At 38.4% G+C, this 21,675-nt stretch overlaps 1 protein-coding gene across 1 annotated transcript; it reads left to right on the plus strand.

Annotated features, from left to right (window-relative positions):
- Positions 1-18,549: 18,549 nt before the first annotated feature.
- LOC145141419 (uncharacterized) lies at positions 18,550-20,361 on the plus strand. Its single transcript, XM_079074715.1, has one exon. It carries the CDS (start codon positions 18,592-18,594, stop codon positions 20,197-20,199), a length of 1,608 nt encoding a protein of 535 aa, XP_078930841.1. The 5' UTR covers positions 18,550-18,591; the 3' UTR covers positions 20,200-20,361.
- Positions 20,362-21,675: the final 1,314 nt, after the last annotated feature.

Consider the following 21,675-nt stretch of genomic DNA (forward strand, 5'->3'; position numbering starts at 1 on the left):
ATTGATTACACATTATTCATTGCATAATGTTTCAAATAATCAACTTAATACTTGAATTAAAACAATAGTCATGCCATGCTCCAAGCATGCACACTATGTTTCTCCAAACAATAGTTATGCCATACACCAAGTATGCACACTATGTTTGTCTATGATCCTTACTTTGTGGAATAGATCAATTGAACATAATTCCAATGATTCTCATTTCACAATCCCAAATCCTTATCGTAAATGTAAGAATTCCAAATTCCTGCCATTTACCGAAATCTGTCAGATTCTAAACTCATATGCATTGATCCTCTTGTAATGACTATACACAAAGTCACAAAGACTTAGCAACAGACATTACAAAGTATTCCAATGGAGATCAATTCCATGGAAACGAAGTCTCAAATTCAAAGTACATTCCTTTGAACATCCTTCTTGCATTAAGTTTTCTAATCTTACACAGATTGAATAACTTCCACCTATGGAGACATTTCCATATTCCCATTTTGACTATCACTTCTGAACAAGAGTTGTCTCTTTTCATAATATGTAAATATGATCCTTTCCAAAAATTTACACCATACTTCCATCTATCCATGATCAACCAATCTTTGGTAAACCTCAGATTGTCCTCGACAATTGCTTAATCATTTTAGTCATATCCAAGTCTAGACCTTTCCCCTCTTAATGCCCTAGGCATTAGGAAAATTTAGAAGGATAAATATTATAACACATGTAATCGATCCTATATCTGAAGCATATGGGACACGATTCATGATGTCTCACATAAAGACATGATCCTAGACCAGTCTTTTGCTACAATATTTTTTATTTGCCATGTTTTCATAATTTGACTATGAAGAGGGATGTCGTAATCATAATCGAATTTGAGAACACAATATATATAGAATTTCCTTATGTTGAACCATTCCAACATAAAAGTCACATATATATCCTTGACTAAAGATGATTAAAATCTCAATCTAAGCTTTTAGAATTGAAATGAAGTATAATTTCCTCTCCCTTAATTATAGCAAAACAACTTTTCCCAATTAAAAGTTGTGTTTTCTATAATTAACATTGCTAACTTGCAACACTTATCATAATTGATTATGCTCCCACTATCATAATAATTACTAGCATAACAATTATGCTCCCACTAGCTTTGATATGTACTCAGAAATCAGATGGACTTCTAGAAATCAATACTTTCTTGACTTTCTTTCCAAAGTTCAGATTTCTGATACGAGATGCTTTGATAAAACTTTATTAAAATCATACACCTTTCCTTTGATAAAACTTTATTAAAATCATACACCTTTCCCGGTTGTTATGCAAACAATTGAGAACTTGTAGAACTCGGATGCATAGTCAACTTTAACTGGAATGGGCACAGAAATAAGAGTATGTCTACACAATAGGTTATAAACCTCAAGTCGTGTGCTAGTGATAACCTACATGTTTTGTTCTTCATTAGTTCTTGAGACTCTTTCAGGATCTTCTGGACTCCCACTGTCCTCTTGACATATAAGACTCTCTTGCCAAGAACTATTCCTTGACAAACAAATATTCAAGAGATAGTGCAGATTCTTATCAAGACAAACACTTCTCACAATTGGCCTTAGTTGGTCTTTGTTTTATCCAAAACATCACAACTTACCAATTTCAAATGTTCAAGAGTAGAAAACCTTTTACTCATACATTTCAAAAGTGTTATAAACTTTCTTTAAGATATGTCACTCAAATTACAATCTTGGAGTATGACTCTAAAAATTGTTTTGGAACGAAGTATGACTCATCTTCTTGATTTAACCACTTCAACAATTCATGATTCCTCTTCTTAGCCATAGGAATGCACCAAGATGTCCTTAGAGGATCAATTGTCATATGGTTTCTTAATCATTAAGATGACCATAAAACATGATACTAAAGTACTCTCCCATCTTTTCAGATTTGAGAAACTTTTATCTTTCTGCCTAATTTGATTATTCTCGTTCATTCTGCCATACATTGAAACTTTTCCAATGTTTCAGAATTATACTTAAACTTGTAAGTATAACCATATTTACTAAACTTTAGTAAATCATGATGAATAGTCTTATCGATCTTTGTGGTGGACTCAACTAGTGCACAAGAATGTGTACTCGATCCCATAGTCCTTCACTTGACTCACATATACATGTGAACAAGGAATTAGTCTTAATTTTCCAAAGATGAAAATTCTCATTCATCATACAATACAACCTGCATGATTCCAAGTTTCGGTTCCAATTGAAACTTGGGTGATGAGAATCTTTCCTTATTTGGTAAATTTAGACACTACCACAAATGAAAGAATCAAATTCATATTTCCATTATTGCCAGAAAGATACAAACATCAATTTTCCATCAATGCCATTGCAAGGAGATATAAAATAAAACAAAAACAAATTTTATTTATTTATAAATGCGGAAAAAACTTTTTTCTTACAATGCAACTTTAAATGAAAATTATGCTATTACATATTTCCTAGAAATCTATCATAACCCTTAAGTAGTAGCTCAAAAATCCGATCTTCGAACCATGCGAATGAAATCCATATTCGCGATCAGATTCAGCATACTCTTCTTTTAAGTTTCATTCCCTTTGCTTGATCCTGCAAAACATCAAAATGCAACCTAGTCACATCATGTATTAAGAATCAACAATTAGGAACTTAACAGAGTTAGATAGTGGACTTACCTGAAGCAGAGTCAAACTTTTTGATTCTTCCTTCTCTCAGATATTTCAGGTAGTTAGGGCAGCTTCACAACCAATGCCCCTTCTCTTGACAATAAAAACATATAGACTCTTTGGGAATGGTACACGGGACTACCACAGACTTAGCCTTTCCCTTTACCTTTTGGTCAACAGAGTTGACCAAGGACGATCCCTTTCCATTTGGAAGAGACAGCTTTTCTGGACTTCCAATGTTACCATTGTCAATGTCCATGGAAGTTTGAGAAATAGACCTTCCACCCAAATTTACTTTTCCAGTGCGCCAAAACATTTCTGATTCAGCAGCAACAAGCAAATAAGAAAGATCAATAAGGGTCATGTCGTGATCTGTCACATAGTAGTCCTTAATGAACTCACTATATGACTCAGGAAGTGACTGAAGAACCTAGTCAATAGCCAACTTCCTTGGGATAACGAAACTCAACATTTTCAACCTGTCAATGTGTGACTTCATCTCTAATACATAAGTACACACAGGTCTTCCATCTTTATGTTTCATTGCGAGTAGGGCTTGAGTGATCTTGAAATTTTCAAGTCTTCGAGCTTGTGGGTCGGGGAGAATAATTGGAGGGGGTGGAGGAAGAGAAGTATGATTTCCATGATCCAATCGCGGGACATCATCTTCATTAGGAAAGCTTGTTCCAAGAGATTTAGGAAGATCATATTTGTCTGAACCAGACATCTACAATGGGAGAAATTCAAGTTAGTTGATTTAAGTCCTTAATAGAACACCAAATATGAAATATTAAGGCTAGGACCCAACACAATATTTTATAACTTGGAAGAGGGATGCCGTAATCCAAGCTACAAAATATTTGAAGGTAGGCGAATTACGATTCACCAATTTCCACCATGAAAAATGAAATAAATTATTAGGTTTTAATTGGATTTGAAACTCCTAGATCTTTTGAGATTCATTGAACTTTTTAATGGCATGTTTAAATCTCGGATGTGCCCTCTCAAGTTTGTCACTGGGATGCCGAGGATCACAAACAAGGTGTGAATAACCATGCAAATTAACTTGGTACCCTTAATCTTTATCACCTAATCGATGTGCTAGTTACCCACACACGCTCCACCGATCTATGACAAACATTAAGTCACCCTTTGCCACTCTTACTAGTCCAAGTTAGTGTGCCGGTTACCCACACACGCTCCACCAACGACTTGGTAAGGTACAAAGTGTAATTTCATGGTTTAGCACCAAATTCACATTTTCCTAAAGTAACTAAGATTGGGAATTTATAAACGTTTAGTTACTTAGTATTTATCATTATACTTTTAATGAAAATTATAGTCCTTGTCCTACCCGTTCGGCTAACGACCCTCCACCAGTCAAGGAAGCGGTGGGTGAGAGTGGACATCCATTAAACTGCCATTTTATAGACAGTAACCTTATACCCCCCTTATAGACCGGCTTCGTGAATGAGGCCTACTAACGGTAAGACTGACTTACTCTTATATATATATATATATATATATATATATATATATATATATATATATATATATATATATATATTAAACCTATAATACTATAATAGTATAAGGGTTGAATTTTAAACTATTTAGAATTCTAGGGTTTGGAACTAAAGTATACATGGGGGTAACTTTACAAATTCCAAAACTTGATGGCAAGTTTTGAACAATTCAAAAATAACTTTTGGAATCCATAACATATGAGTTTAATATGGTTTTTAATGACAAGACTCTTGAAAATCCATAACTTGAGGACAAGTTATGGATGTCATAAAACAATTTATGGAAAAAGACTCTTCAAGTTTCTATAACCTATGGCTTTAAAAACTCTTTTAAAGAAAAACTTTTGGTTTTCCATAACTTGAGGACAAGTTATCGAATCCATTAAAGGCCATTTAGATTATCTAATAAACAAACAAACATGTCAAGAAAAACTATGATCTAGATTAAACTCATATGAACAAGACAATTCAAATCAAACAATTTTCATTGTAACACCATAATTTTTCAAACAAAATTTTCATTTTAAAATCGCATACTTTTCGTAACATATTGTATAGAAATCTCGTTTATTCAATTTACAAAACACAACTCCATTAATAAGCCAGGATCCTCAAAACATGACCCTTTCTCTGGTGTGTACAATCAAGTCGGTGCCTTCCCGCGATCCTCTGAGATACCTGAAACACATAACACATAACACGGTAAGCACGAAGCTTAGTGAGTTCCCCAAAATACCACATACAACACATACGCCACTCGAGGCTACAGTACGACCCTCCGGTCGATGTGTCTCAGCGGAACCCTCCAGCCCCGTAGCTCGTTGGACCCTCTGGTCCGGTCTGTATCGTTGGACCCATCGGTCCGGTCTATATCGTTGGACCCTTCGGTCCGGTCTATATCGTTGGACCCTCCGGTCCGGTCTATGCAACACATAGCATACATATATCACAATGCACATAATCTCATACATACACATAGCACACAAGACCCTCCGGTCTACACATAGATACCACTCTAGGTAATGTATAGTGAGAAGACTCACCTGACCAGCAGCAAGTAAAGACCCCGCTCCCGAACTAGCCTCCACCTAACACAAGGGATGAATATCTCTAAGTGATACTCTAATGACCGAAGGCTATTCTTCCTCTCTTTAACTCTTTGAAGTGGATAAAAGACCATTTTACCCCTCCATGGTCTCTACTACTTATGTTGATCAAAGCCCCAAAGTCAACAGAAGTCAAACTCGAGTCAACAGTCCATGTTTGACCCGACTCGCCGAGTGCACCCTTGCGACTCGTCGAGTCCACTTATTTTCCTCAGAAATCTCATGAAGGTCCAGCTCAGCTCGTCGAGTTGACCCCCAACTCGTCGAGCTATCGCATGCTCAAGCTCTTCGGGACAAACCCTCACTGACTCGTCGAGTCAACTCATGGACTCGACGAGTCCCCTCGGTCTGATTCCTCATTCAGACGTCCAAAGTCAGATCTCTCATTCCAAACCCTAGATCTAGCCCTTTAAGACACCAGAGACACATAAAGTCTCGACCTTTACGTTCATGCATGGCATAAATGCTTCAAAATGCCAAAACAAGCCCTTCTTAAGGTGTTAAGCACAACAACCCTCATTTGGATGAATAAAGTTGGGACCTTTGGACTCTAGGAACCTCACAAGGTCCAGATCTGAGGACTAGGCTTCTAGCTAATCCATTTTAATCAAAGTCCCAAACCAAAGGTGGTAAAAGCCCTAGAACTCCAAACACATGAGCTCTGGACGATCTATCACTGGATCCAACTTTCCCCCTCTTGATCCTTGCTTGATCTCCTTCTCTCCTTCTGAAATGATGCACTAAAAATCCCAAGATAGCTTCTCTCTCACTTTCTAGCTCAAATGACCTTTAGGGTTTGCTTCTAGGGAAAGGGTGGCCACAAATGAGGCTATAAGTGCCTTTAAATAGGTCCCAAACCCCGGAAATTAGGGTTTCTCTAATCAGCGCCTACTCGGCGAGTCCCTCCTCTGACTCGTCGAGTCCATTCATTAAGTCCACGGGAAAAACCCGGTTCGACTCGGCGAGTTGGACACTCAACTCGTCGAGTCTCTTCTTTAATCATAAGATCAAACTACACGATAATATCCTTGAAAATCCGGATGTTACAATTCTCCCCCACTTGAATTAGATTTTGTCCTCGAAATCACTCCTTAACCACTCACATAATGAAATCATCAACCCCAAAAGGTACCACCGAAAGGATCTCATACTACACCGATATCTTTCTCTATGGACACCTGAAACCACACAAAACTCCCAAGACCAGAACTGAACCAACTCTTTCCCACTATCCGGAAGCTCTAGTGGCCTGACCCGCCGCCAGACCGCCTACCATGATATTCGCTCCTCGAATATCAAACCCTGATAACTCACTGATCCTCTGATTCTCTCAAGACCAAAACCAACAATCGGCTACCGTCACTCATATCAACCTTCTAATGATCCAAATCACGCCCCAAGAAATGGAAGGGTCCACACCCCACCAGGGATCATACACTAAACTGCTATCAGAACCCATCCGAACAAAGAATCCTCAACACTCTGCCCTTCAGACACAAGAGAATAACCAAGCTCGCTCAGAAGTGTCCTCAGACATCACAATCACAAGTCCCAACTTCGTTCCTCATACCCCTTTTTAATACTGAGCACTAGGTCAACTTCTGACTCCACAGTTGAACCTCCAAAGGTCACCCATAACATATCCCGAAATGTCTTACTGACTTCCTTCTCATAACAACTATCTCGGCCCAGTGACACCCAAGTCACGAAGTTCTCTTTACCCCAACGGATTCCACAATCCTACAAAATTGTTTCACCCTCGACCCTCGTCGAACACTACTCCCTAGATACGAGCGCCTCGCGGTACCTCCCGTACCAACGAACTGACCCACTTTGGTCCAAAACATCTGATGACAAACAATATTCCTCAAAGTGGAACCCATCTCAGAATCCGGAGTCTCATTTCGCCTACTCAATGCACCACTAGAGTCAAACTCAATATCGAGAGTCTGGTCCGGTCCAGAATTGGAACCACTCGTCCCAATGAAGCACCCAACTCAAGACTCATGACCCGCAACTCATGTGTTCCTCACTTATCCACTTCCCTTTGGTTGCGACAACCATTACTCAATTTCAGAATATAACGACTCCCGACAAATATGGAGACCCCAGTCTCGCCCCTGGTTCGACCCCAGGCTTCCACACACTCAAATATTAGGGCTACCCAAGCCTAAAACTCTTCTGTGTCAAGCTCTGATCAGAGAGCACTTCATCACAACATTCTCTAGCTGACTAGAGGGTACTACGGCTCCCGGCAGTATCACAACGACCTCTCACTGAATAGTGAGTACTACGGCTCCCCGTAGCATCACCACACCCCTCACTGAATAGTGAATACTACGGCTCCCCGTAGCATCACCACAACCTCTCACCGAATAGTGAGTACTACATCTTCCCGTAGCATCACGACACCCCTCACTGAATAGTGAGTACTACGGCTCTCCGTAGCATCACCACAACCTCTCACTTAATAGTGAGTACTACGGCTCCCCGTAGCATAACCACATCCTCTATATACTGACTCATTGAAACTGCAGCTCCCCGCAGTCTCACCGCACTTACTCTTACCACTCCACGATCTCATCCTCAAGTCGACGCCATCTTGCGTTCACTCACTCATGCTCCGCGGCCGAGCGTAGATAGGTACACACACCCATCCCGGCTATGCATCACTACTTCGGACGACCACTGCCGTGACAAAACTTCTTTTTCTCGCTGCCATTCACATTCTCAGATAATCCCGTTTGGTGACAATTAGCTGAAGGGCCCCCACCGGAACCATAGACACTTGGTACACCACTCGTCATCTCAAACTCCAACTCAAAATAATCCGAGATTTTAGGACGTTAAACTCGGATACTCCGGAATACCATCACAACGCCTCGCAGTGTCTTGACTCTACCACTGATCTCATACTCATGGCATCATACTCAGATACCGCATTGCTTCCTCGGAATCTCGCAACCGGTCTTTCTCTCGTGTCTCTTGTAACCCCGGAATACTCCATCTCCCAAATTAAAACACGGAGAAATTGCCAACGACTCAGAACACGAAGAGGACAATCCGAAACTTCCTCCTCTATTGCTCAAAACTCATGCAAGAATACTCATAATGACCCTGAAGTTGGTTGCCCAATCAACTTCTTCCCTTCCCATACTTCATATAATAGCCCATACTCTGAACCAGAAATTTTCAACCGCCGAACTAACCTCACAAGCCAGCCACCTCGAATTCACCATTTTAACCTTGAAGGATTCCTAACCACCACAAGGTCTCCGACCAACGGCCACTTGCCGTGGAGACACTCATCCTTTCTCAAACACGTGCCACATGCACTATTTCACTCTGCACCTCTCCTTGACCACCAAAAACCCTGGTCTTAGGAATCCGCACCGCAGGCCTCTCTATCCAGTTCTCTAACCGCTCTTGAACAAATCTCGGATCTCCTAAAAAGTACCCGGTTCTCCCCCACTCAGGGTTCGAACCATCACCAATTGGTTCGCCAACAATCTAACCCACATACTGTTTTTACCAACAATATCGCACCTACTCTTGGAAGGTGATACGCAATGCTCGATGATCTCCCCGATGGGGATCGAGCAATTCCAAATACCCCGAATCTCCGATGAAATCCTCAGAAACCTCTCATCATGACTACCTCTAGTCATTCCGAATCCCGTACCATCCCACTACCGGACATCTCAACTGTCCAGTCGTAACCCTGACTCTCAGTCTGAAAATAACGAACTAACATATTCCTCATCCTCGACTCTTCAACCAACGTTCCATCACGTGGGTTGTAATAAGAGTGGAGTCATCGTTACCACACTCGATACTCATCATAGACAATAAGAGCCATCGCCCCAATATCCTCTTCTTGGTCGTCTGTTGCTGCAGCTAATACATGCCCTACTATGCTCAAATAGGGTGTATCCTTGTCCTTAACCATCTCAGCCCCCGCTGACAACCCGTTCATGCTCTAACATTACCTCTCGGCAGACATACTGCCCAAATACTCTGATGGAAGGTCGCCATCAATGCTAACCCGCAGGGTTCTACCCCCAAGCTCGGAAACCGAATTCTCAACACCTCTTATGTTTCCCACAGGAAACGGAAATAATACCATCCATGTCACAGAAGGTGACATCTCCACTATCGGCTGATTTCTCAACTCATGTCGCAATCCTCCATAACTGCCATCTCTACTCATCCTTGAGCCTTGCGACTTCATCTACCATCTTACCAAAAATCCCTCGGAGCTAACTCGATTTCCCTCTCAAGGGATGCTCCACTAAAACTCGTTCATCATGGCCCTCTGGCCCCATACTCTTTCACATCTGATCTCAGTCTAACCAATTTCAACGGAATAACTGGTAGAACCAGTAACACTAACCGCCACGGGTCATGGTACTCGAACCATGTGGCCACCTCTCGATTTGCTACAAATCATGGCACTCGAACCATGAAATCACCTCTCGATCTGCTACTTAAAATCTCCGGAATGTTCCCTGTATCGAGTATGGGTCCTCTGCTTTCAGTAGTACGGGCCCATACTACATGTCACATCTACCCATACTTTCCACACAGACCATCCCCGAGCTCCTAAGTAGCTGCTCGACCTTCTCAATCACCAACCCCGTCATGCGTGTTCGCTCCTCTTGCGAAATATCCAACTCTGTCAGCGTACTCATCTGACTAGGGTCACTCTTTCCTAGGCTCTTTCTAGGTTCTCACACTTCTCCGCCATCAGCTGCTGAAGAACTCCTTATGATGCCAGCCATCTACCTCCTGAATATCGTCATATTCACTTAGTAGCTGACTCTCATCATCAAGAGTTCCACAAAGCACGAAGCAAGCAGCATTCGGGCATCGAATAATCTCTACCAACATGTAAAACCACTCTAGGTTATTACCCACTTGCTCTCCTCATACTTAAAGGATACCACCGAACTCAAGCAACTTTACCCCACGCGGGCATCTGACTACTCTCTCAGTAGACTCCTCAAATGCTGATCTAGGTATCTCACCTAGATTACTCCTCTACTCAGATCCCTTCTCTAAAAGGATTCCTGCTGGATACTCATACTCGAAGGCACATCACATATAACATCAGCTCCTAGGCTAAGGCATCACAAATCAGGCCACTCTAGTCCTAAAATATGAAATACCTAGCCTATCTCTAGCATGCATAATATCTCATAGCATATCTCATACATATCTCATAATACAAACGTAAGGGTATTTTGGGAAATCACCGTTCGGGCTCTGGCTGATTGTACACACTGCTCCAACTCGTATTCTTTTAGAAACTCTTGCTCGTTTTAGAAAAATTATTTCCTTGAAAATTTTTCTCAAATCCTCAGTTTGAGTCCAGATCCACCCGAAGGTGCATCCGAATCCCTCAAACCAAGGCTCTGATACCAACTTGTAACACCGTAATTTTTCAAACAAAATTTTCATTTTAAAATCGCATACTCTTCGTAACATATTGTATAGAAATCTCGTTTATTCAATTTACAAAACACAACTCCATTAATAAGCCAGGATCCTCAAAACATGACCCTTTCTCTGGTGTGTACAATCAAGTCGGTGCCTTCCCGCGATCCTCTGAGATACCTGAAACACATAACACATAACACGGTAAGCACGAAGCTTAGTGAGTTCCCCAAAATACCACATACAACACATACGCCACTCGAGGCTACAGTACGACCCTCCGGTCGATGTGTCTCAGCGGAACCCTCCAGTCCCGTAGCTCGTTGGACCCTCTGGTCCGGTCTGTATCGTTGGACCCATCGGTCCGGTCTATATCGTTGGAACCTTCGGTCTGGTCTATATCGTTGGACCCTTCGGTCCGGTCTATATCGTTGGACCCTCTGGTCCGGTCTATGCAACACATAGCATACATATATCACAATGCACATAATCTCATACATACACATAGCACACAAGACCCTCCGGTCTACACATAGATACCACTCTAGGTAATGTATAGTGAGAAGACTCACCTGACCAGCAGCAAGTAAAGACCCCGCTCCCGAATCTCGAACTAGCCTCCACCTAACACAAGGGATGAATATCTCTAAGTGATACTCTAATCACAACTCTAATGACCGAAGGCTATTCTTCCTCTCTTTAACTCTTTGAAGTGGATAAAAGACCATTTTACCCCTCCATGGTCTCTACTACTTATGTTGATCAAAGCCCCAAAGTCAACAAAAGTCAAACTCGAGTCAACAGTCCATGTTTGACCCGACTCGCCGAGTGCACCCTTGCGACTCGTCGAGTCCACTTATTTTCCTCAGAAATCTCATGAAGGTCCAACTCAGCTCGTCGAGTTGACCCCTAACTCGTCGAGCTATCGCATGCTCAAGCTCTTCGGGACAAACCCTCACTGACTCGTCGAGTCAACTCATGGACTCGACGAGTCCCCTCGGTCTGATTCCTCATTCAGACGTCCAAAGTCAGATCTCTCATTCCAAACCCTAGATCTAGCCCTTTAAGACACCAGAGACACATAAAGTCTCGACCTTTACGTTCATGCATGGCATAAATGCTTCAAAATGCCAAAACAAGCCCTTCTTAAGGTGTTAAGCACAACAACCCTCATTTGGATGAATAAAGTTGGGACCTTTGGACTCTAGGGACCTCACAAGGTCCAGATCTGAGGACTAGGCTTCTAGCTAATCCATTTTAATCAAAGTCCCAAACCAAAGGTGGTAAAAGCCCTAGAACTCCAAACATATGAGATCTAACCAAAATAATGAGAAAGGTGCAAACTTTTACCTTCCTCAGAAGCTCTGGACGATCTATCACTGGATCCAACTTTCCCCCTCTTGATCCTTGCTTGATCTCCTTCTCTCCTTCTCAAATGATGCACTAAAAATCCCAAGATAGCTTCTCTCTTACTTTCTAGCTCAAATGACCTTTAGGGTTTGCTTCTAGGGAAAGGGTGGCCGCAAATGAGGCTATAAGTGCCTTTAAATAGGTCCCAAACCCCAGAAATTAGGGTTTCTCTAATCAGCGCCTACTCGGCGAGTCCCTCCTCTGACTCGTCGAGTCCATTCATTAAGTCCACGGGAAAAATCTGGTTCGACTCGGCGAGTTGGACACTCAACTCGTCGAGTCTCTTCTTTAATCATAAGATCAAACTACACGATAATATCCCTGAAAATCCGGATGTTACATTCATGTAATTAGTCTAACCATTAAACTAATACAAAACAAGAATCTATTGACAATTATCTTTTGAATTTGATTAGAATGATCATTAACACATCAAAAATAGGTTTATAAGTTCAAAAAAAAGCTTAGGATAATGATTCTAGTCCAATTCCAGCCTTAAAAGTCGAAAATCTGCACTCAGGGCCTCCTACTCGCCGAGTGTATGAACCTACTCGACGATTAGGATGATTTTAGTCTTGGACTCGGCGAGTCCCCCAGTGGACTCGGCGAGTCCACAGCCCAGAAGCCCAGAAATTCGATTTTTACAGCATTGCATCAAGTATAACTGAAAACCAAGCCTAGGCTCTGATACCACTGATGGGTTTTGAGCATTCTAACACTCCTATGATGTACATGCAACCCTAGAAACCTTGGATCTATGTTTTCTCTATTATACATGCAATTATGATTTTTCCAAGGTTCTCATCCTAACTAACATACAATGGAGCAACTATACTACAAAAGTCTAGTTGGATGACATACCTTTTGATGGAGCTTGAAGTCTTGAACCTTTAAGAGCTTAGTGCCCCAAGTTTTGCACCTCAAATGGTTCACACAACACCAAAACTCCTTGGAATAACTTGAGAAGAAGAGTACTTGCACCAAAATTGGCTAGCCCTCTTTTCCTTATGCACTAGTGCCAATTTCATGAACTAGAGACCTCTTTATATAGTGTGTAGGATTAGGGTTACATTCTTGTAAACCCTAATACCCATGACCTTTCATTTCCATAAGATCCATGGGTTAAAACTCCATGGACTAGCCATGAAAGCTTAGCCCAACCTAAATGAACTTGGCCCATCCTATATAAGAGTCCATATTTAATTAGTTCCTTTTGATCACTAAATTAATTCTAAATTAATTCTTGATCAATACTAGTTAAATAATATGATTTCATATTAATATATTAGAACTTATAATATATTAATATAAATCATAAGTATCATTTTTCTCATTTTGTCTATCCAATTGTTCCGATGCCATGCAACCCAAATGGACCATGCTACTCTCGGGTCAAATACATATCAATAATAGTTATGGGCTTAGACATCTAATCCAACAACTTACACATATAAATATAAAACCTTTCATTTTTGGCAGGGAAATGCAATAGAAGCATGTGGTTGCCTGGGAGATAAAGGCTACTTTGATTTGATAATCAGGATGGACGATTGTTACTCTGTAGGCAACTACGTGCATGACAATGAAAATACTTTCTTTGTTACTGTCCCACACAAAACAAAAACAAGCTAGGCAGGGAAGCAAAATTTGAAGAAATATATGATGACATATTTCCTGTGTACTACTTTAATTTTCTTGCTTATGGTCAATTAGGTGCAAGGCTTGATAACCATAAGACACTCATAGGTATGTAATCCTTATATATATATATATATATATATATATATATATATATATATATATATAATACATATATATACATCCGATAAGAAGTCTTTATTCGGCATAATTTTTTGGCAAACAAAACAAATGAATCACTAGATGAATCAAATATAACATGATTCAAAAAATATCCCAAAAAATATCTCGATTCATTTTTACGATTATTTTGTTGATATTCACTAGAATTGTTATAAAAGTGAATTTTTTATTGATTTACTTAAAAATGAATCATGAAAGTGTTGTTTTGGGATTTTTGAATCATCTAATTATTCATTTTGTTTATTTGCTAAAAATATATGTATAAAAAAATTCCTATCTTCCTACCTCTCTCTCTCTCTCTCTCTCTCTCTCTATATATATATATATATATATATATATATATATATATATATATATATGTATGTATGTATGTATGTGTATATATATATATATATATATATATATATATATAGAGAGAGAGAGAGAGAGAGAGGTATGATCATATGTTACCTACAATTATTGTGTTACTGTGTTACTATTGCAATTCTTACTAAAATTTCCTATTTGCACGTCTATTCCTCCAGGTTAGTTCAAGAATGGCATATTAACTTTAGTTTTATTCTAGGAAGAAAAATTAAAAGAACAAAATTACATATTTTTGATAGGATGCATTCTTGGAAGAATATTTTTGACAAGATCCATTCTTGGAAGAATGTAATTTTAATTTTAGATATTTAAAAAAAATACACATTTCATGCAGAATATACATATTTGTAGGTAACAAATGATCATAGCTCTCTCTCTCTCTCTCTCTCTCTATATATATATATATATATATATATATATATATATATATATATATATATATTCTATTTGTATTAAATTCACAAAATTGTTATATTTGTGTTAAGGTTATAGTGGAAAATGTGTATGAAGTGGTCACAACTCAAGGAAACACATTTATGAAACTCAAACTAGAAAATTTAAGGTATTTTTCTATCTCATATATCTAAAAAAGAGCAAGACATATCATATTTAATATCTAAAATATGTATGTTTAATGGAACAATGATCGAGACAACTTTATGGGATGAGGCAGCTAACTCATTTGATAAATAAGTTATCGAAGCATTACCTTCTCCGGTTATTATTTCGATTACTTGAATGAAAGTCATATAGTATCTAGGTATAGTTTTCTCATTTTATTGTATTGAAGCATTTTTCATTCAAAGTACAATTATTAAAAATGAGAAACACTTAATTAAAAAGAAATAAAGAAATAAAGTTTAAAGTATTATGCTATATAAGAAAATTAGGTAGAAATACATTCTTATTTCATGCATTTAGCAACATTAATAGAAACTATCCCAGCCTTATGATTTTTGCATAATTACAGAATTCTAACTTTGAGTTTTCAATTACTTAGTAATAAGTATAATCAACAAATGAGAACAATAGATAAAAAAATAAGGACTAAACAAGAATGAATATCATCTACTTTTTATATTGATATCATAATATCAACAAAATTGAAATAACCCCTGCCTTATTTTTCATTTATTTTGTAATTAACAACATTGTTATGTTGGTTCCTTTAATAGGAAACTTGCAACTGACAGCAACTCCAGCCTCACATATTTACATCAACCCCTACAATTCCCGTTTACATCAACCCCCACAATTCCTAAGGCTGCTTCAATGGCTGCTAAGTAAGTTCTTTATTCATATTTATATAACTTTGTGACATATCTTACAATTCATTTGTTTTTTAGGTTTGTCGAACGACATAATCAAAAACCTGTACGCAAGATACATTACCAAAAAAGTAAATGTGTACAAGTCGAAAAGAAAAGAAACGGTTTGCATTGGTAGACTTGTTATCTCAAAACCCAAACCGTTATGCAGTAAGCCATCAAACCTTCTCTTATCTTAAAATACATATACAAATTTTTTAGTTTGAAATTTAATATAGATAATATTATAAGGAGCTCAGTTCACTTGCAAAGCATCTCTGGTTAGCATAGATGCAAGTAAGGGTTGGTTTTATAAAGCATGTCATGAATGTCGTAAAAAACTTCAAAAATGAGGAAACATACTTGCATGTGAAGATAACGATCAGGTCACTAAACCAAACAATCTATAAGTATTGTCTTTTTTTATGTCAACTACTTAGAGTATAATCATTTTAACATACATATGTCTAATAACCGTATCAATAAGTTTTGCATCACAACACGCATTGCAGATGATACCGCTCAAGTAAAGATAGACTTTTTTTAATGTCGTAGCCAAAATTTTGTTTCAAACAGATTGCAACACACTCATTGATCATCATGGATACACTGATCCATACACATTGCCTGCACCACTCAACTTTGTCATAGGGCAGCCAAAAATAATTCAATTCCGATTCGCAAGATTCTGTAGGCCGGGCGGTAAAGACTTTGTAGCAGATGCTATTTTTGAAGATATAGTTTTTCCGGATAAAGAGAGCCACACACAAACAGACATTATCAACCAACAAACTGCCTCAACATCATAGAAAAAAAACACCCACTCAATTGATCCTCCATCTACTACACCTGCTACTCTAGCAAAACCCTTTCAAGAGCACCTCACAACATCAACCATCACACCGGCTTCCGCTGGAACTAAACATCACCTGACATTTGTCCAGAAACAACTTTTCCAAACATCATCTCACGGTACATAAATCTTTCTAATTGTTTCTTCTACAATCTATTTCATATATATATATATATATATATATATATATATATATATATATATATATATATATATAAACATATTTTTATTATTTGGAAAAGAATATTGATGGTTTTTGCATATTCTCCGGACCAAACATAGGGTAAGTCGGTTAAGAAGCAAAAATATGTGTTTATGCAGCAAACTTAAACAACAAAACCCATGTTGGTTCGCGAGGAAAAAACAAATAGTTATATATATATATATATATATATATATATATATATATATATAGATTTTTATTATTTGGAAAATAATATTTATGGTTTTTGCAGATTCTCCTGACCAAACAGATGGTAAGTTGATTAGGAAGAAAAAAAATGTGTTGATGCACCAAACTTGAACAACAAAACCCATGTTGGTTCATGAGGAAAAGACAAGTAGTTGTACTCCATGTCATGCATTTCACTAAGGTATAGTTGTAATATCATGAATTGTCTCTATCAGTTATTTAGTATATACTATATTCAATATTTATTTATGTTTTTTGAACAATGTCACAGGAAATATGATTAACTTTTGAGGCTCTTGCCATATTTTGTACAATACCTTTGGAGATACAATTCATTTGGAGAGCTGCCGTACTATATAGAAAAGTTTGGGACAGTTGTCACTACCAAATTTTGTTACATTATGGGTTGTCACTATTGTATTTTGTTGGAACCTTTTGAAAAACTGCTATTTTTTCTATTGGTTAAAAATATTTTGAATATCAATGTCCCATCTATATGTCTACAACTATGTAAATTTGTTTATGTAAATATATTTATTTTGCTTAACCATTTAACAAATTTAACATACCAAAATACATAATTCATACAATTTTCATCAAAAATTTAAAATAAATTTTATTAAACAAGGTCAAACTTAAACTTTAAAATAATATATTATATTAAAAAAAGTCATTGCTTAAAATTCTGCTGCAACGCGCGGCCATAAAACCTTGTTGACTCACTATGTCATAAACATACATGAACGTTTGATGATATATGCAAAAATGTTGTTTCATTACTAAGGTAGACTGAATCCATTTTGACACAGCTGTAGATGCCATAGTCGGCTGAAAGGAATGAGTACTGGGTGCGGCTTGTTGCCTTGTTCGTCCATAGAAATAATAAGATAAAAATTCAAATAATTACTTAATTAAAAAGTAAAAAAAGGCCTGCAGTTTTGAAAACTTCCAGATAATAGGTAAAGACTTTTTTATAATATTAACCTGTACAACGTAAGGTTCAAACTACACATACCATATAGTTCATGTAATAAACAAGAACATCGTCTATATGAAAAATGAATTAACAAACAATAAAAAGTTCGTATTCGTTTTCCTAGAGTCATTATAAGGAAACAGACGTTCAGAAAAGAAAAAAGAAAATCATGTTTAACTTATCGAATGATTCCGTCCATATTTCTATCTTAGTTAGATATTGTTTTTTTTTTTTTCATCGGTTGCACAACGAGTGAGAGTTTATTGGAGATGTTGAAGTGATTTAAATTCATTACGTAGGTTTTTTTGAACAGATATTTTATGATGTTTATGACGCTCTTTTTTAAATTAGTAACGATGACTTGGTCAAGTCGGTGTTTTCTAACATTGACAAATAGATAAACACTATTAAAATAGATATTTTTTTGTTTGTTATTTATAAAACTAATTTAAGATGTATAGCAGTTTTGGAAATGTCAAATAGTATTGACCGATTCTTGGGAATAAATGAGCAATATGTTAGTGACTCCCAAGTACATATCCAACTTCCTTCTCATAATTAAATACCATGCTATTTGATGGAATTGGTACTATAAAAAGGGGTCTATGCAATGTACAACATATCCAAATCTTTTACTCGAGATACTTCTAACCGGTTCTCTACTCAATTGTATACGAATGATAGAGATGGCCATGGCTTGGCCTCGATTACTCTTTGCTTTTGCAATATGTGTGTTGGCAACTCAAGTCCTGGCAGATCATGATGATCATTATGTTTATGCATCACCACCACCGCCGAGCTATGATTACAAGTCACCACCGCCGCCAGTCAAATCACCTCCACCGTATTATTACAAGTCACCTCCACCACCGGTAAAATCACCACCGCCACCGTATTATTACAAATCCCCTCCACCACCAACTAAATCACCACCACCTTCCTACTACTACAAGTCACCACCACCACCAACAAAATCGCCCCCTTCCCATCCATACTACTACAAGTCTCCGCCACCACCCTCTAGGTCACCACCACCTCCATATATTTATAAATCACCACCACCACCACCACCACCATCTCCTCGTACCCCCTATATCTACAAATCTCCTCCACCACCATCACCATCGCCTCCTCCTCCTCCGTACATCTATAAATCCCCACCACCACCTTCACTTTCACCACCTCCTCCTTATGTTTACAAGTCACCTCCACCACCATCTCCATCACCGCCGCCTCCTTACATCTACAAGTCGCCACCACCACCTTCACCCTCACCTCCCCCACCTTATGTATACAAATCTCCTCCCCCACCATCACCATCGCCTCCTCCACCGTACATTTATAAATCACCACCGCCACCTTCACCTTCACCACATCCTCCTTATGTTTACAAGTCACCTCCCCCACCGTCACCATCACTGCCTCCACCATACATTTATAAGTCGCCACCACCACTTTCACCCTCACCTCCCCCACCTTATGTATATAAATCTCCTCCTCCGCCATCACCATCGCCTCCTCCCCCTTACATATACAAGTCGCCACCACCACCTTCACCCTCCCCTCCACCACCTTATGTATACAAATCTCCTCCCCCACCATCACCATCGCCTCCTCCTCCATATATTTACAAATCCTCACCGCCACTTTCACCTTCACCACCTCCTCCTTATGTTTACAAGTCACCTCCCCCACCATCACCATCACCGCCTCCACCTTACATTTACAAGTCGCCACCACCACCTTCACCCTCACCTCCCCCACCATATCTTTACAAGTCACCTCCACCACCATCACCTTCACCACCTCCTCCTTACATCTACAAGTCTCCACCACCACCTTCACACTCACCTCCCCCACCTTATGTATACAAATCTCCTCCTCCACCATCACCATATCCTCCTCCTCCGTACATCTATAAATCCCCACCACCACCTTCACCCTCACCTCCCCCACCTTACCTATACAAATCTCCTCCTCCCCCATCACCACCCCCTCCTCCTCCATACATTTACAAATCCCCACCGCCACCTTCTCCCTCACCTCCTCCGCCTTATGTTTATAACTCACCTCCGCCAGCGTCGCTATCACCGCCTTCTCCTTACATCTACAAGTCGCCACCACCATCTTCACCCTCGCCTCCCCCACCTTATGTATACAAATCTCCTCCCTCACCATCACCATCGCCTCCTCCTCCATACATTTACAAATCCCCACCGCCACCTTCACCTTCACCTTCACCACCTCCTCCTTACATCTACAAGTCTCCACCATACTACGTCTAAGAAAGATATCAAGCATATTGCCAATTAACTAACTAAGTTGTTTTAACATTTTTATACACCTTGCTTGTGAAAATGTTTATGCGTACCTAATTTTCTTATTTATTTGTTGCAAACATGTATTACTTTTTGTTATAATTTACTTCTCAAAAAAAATATTCAATACTTTCGTAATGTGTATCATTTTTGTTTATTTATCTTGTTGATGTGTTTATGCTTTTCGTATGTAATTTATATTTCAAGTGTTCGATTCATGAATTAGTCAATGAAATGGTATTACAAGTACAATATGGAATGGTGCCCGTCAGTCAGTAGGTTGAAGATTCAAATGTTAGTTTAAAAAATTTGTGATTTATGGGTATATTAGGGTTGTTTGAGTTGGTCGCTCAAAAATGGGATCCGGTGATTTTATCAAGAACGACTGATATTGATGCTTATGTTGAACAATCGCAACTGTCCGGAACTACATAAAATGTCTCATAGCATTTGTGATATTTATTCATTTTGGAGTAAATACGGCTATATATACACATCAAATTCCTTCATTTCGGGGCCTTGCTTTTCTCTAATATGAATATACCTTAACTCGCAGTCCATAATATCTTAAAGAAAGCTTAACACGATCCATCCGTATCCAAGTTTTTTATTATTTCATACTCCGTTTTCATGACGATTTGCTAATCTTTATGTCATATTTATAAGTTTTAAATATAAACACCATCCGATTAATTTATTCTATGTTCATACACACAGATTCAACATGTCAATAACATTGTTCCTTCATTGGCATAAATGAACTTTATGAGGATGACAACCGATTATCAACTTAATTTTCCCAATTATATACTATGCAATTTTATGAATTGAAACAATAAAAGCGTTTTTACGGATTAAAGATAGATCCGGTCCTAACGCATATGTTAAGGGTATAAGAATGAAGCGCAATATGATAGTTTACTTGTATATGCGAATTGCCTTCCTAAACCATATTATTTGATATTTTACTTTTATAAACCGGACATAGATTATAAACTAGTCACAATATGATGATTTTTAATGGAATAGTTATCATCTTGAATACATTCATGATTCTGAAATGTGTACAAAGACAAGCACAGCGAGTTACGTGTAATTTTACAGATAGCATGTGTGGAAGATTTGCATCGAATTGGAAGTGTTTCCCTAGTAATTGTCTTCATCGTTTCAGACTTTAGAAGGTAATAGCAAAGGTAGTTCGCGAAGACCTGCCCGTTTAAGCAATTTACAAGAGGATGTAATAGTCAGATATAGAGTACTCACCATTTGTGGTGTTGTGAAGCTGGTTGTATAGTTGAATACATAGCTTTCGCATCTTTGTTATCACGAAACAAGATCTCTGGGTTTTGCCCAACCTGTTGAGCCGTTTTCATGACGATTTGCTAATCTTTATGTCATATTTATAAGTTTTAAATATAAACACCGCCCGATTAATTTATTCTA

The sequence above is a fragment of the Lactuca virosa genome, chromosome 9, assembly GCF_052849685.1.
Source record: "Lactuca virosa cultivar CGN04683 chromosome 9, Lactuca_virosa_CGN04683_v6, whole genome shotgun sequence".
Lineage (NCBI taxonomy): Eukaryota > Viridiplantae > Streptophyta > Magnoliopsida > Asterales > Asteraceae > Lactuca > Lactuca virosa.

Bases quoted from the DNA above. Each gene is read 5' to 3' on its own strand.
- LOC145141419 (XM_079074715.1), top strand. From the start codon at position 18,592: ATGATAGAGATGGCCATGGCTTGGCCTCGATTACTCTTTGCTTTTGCA.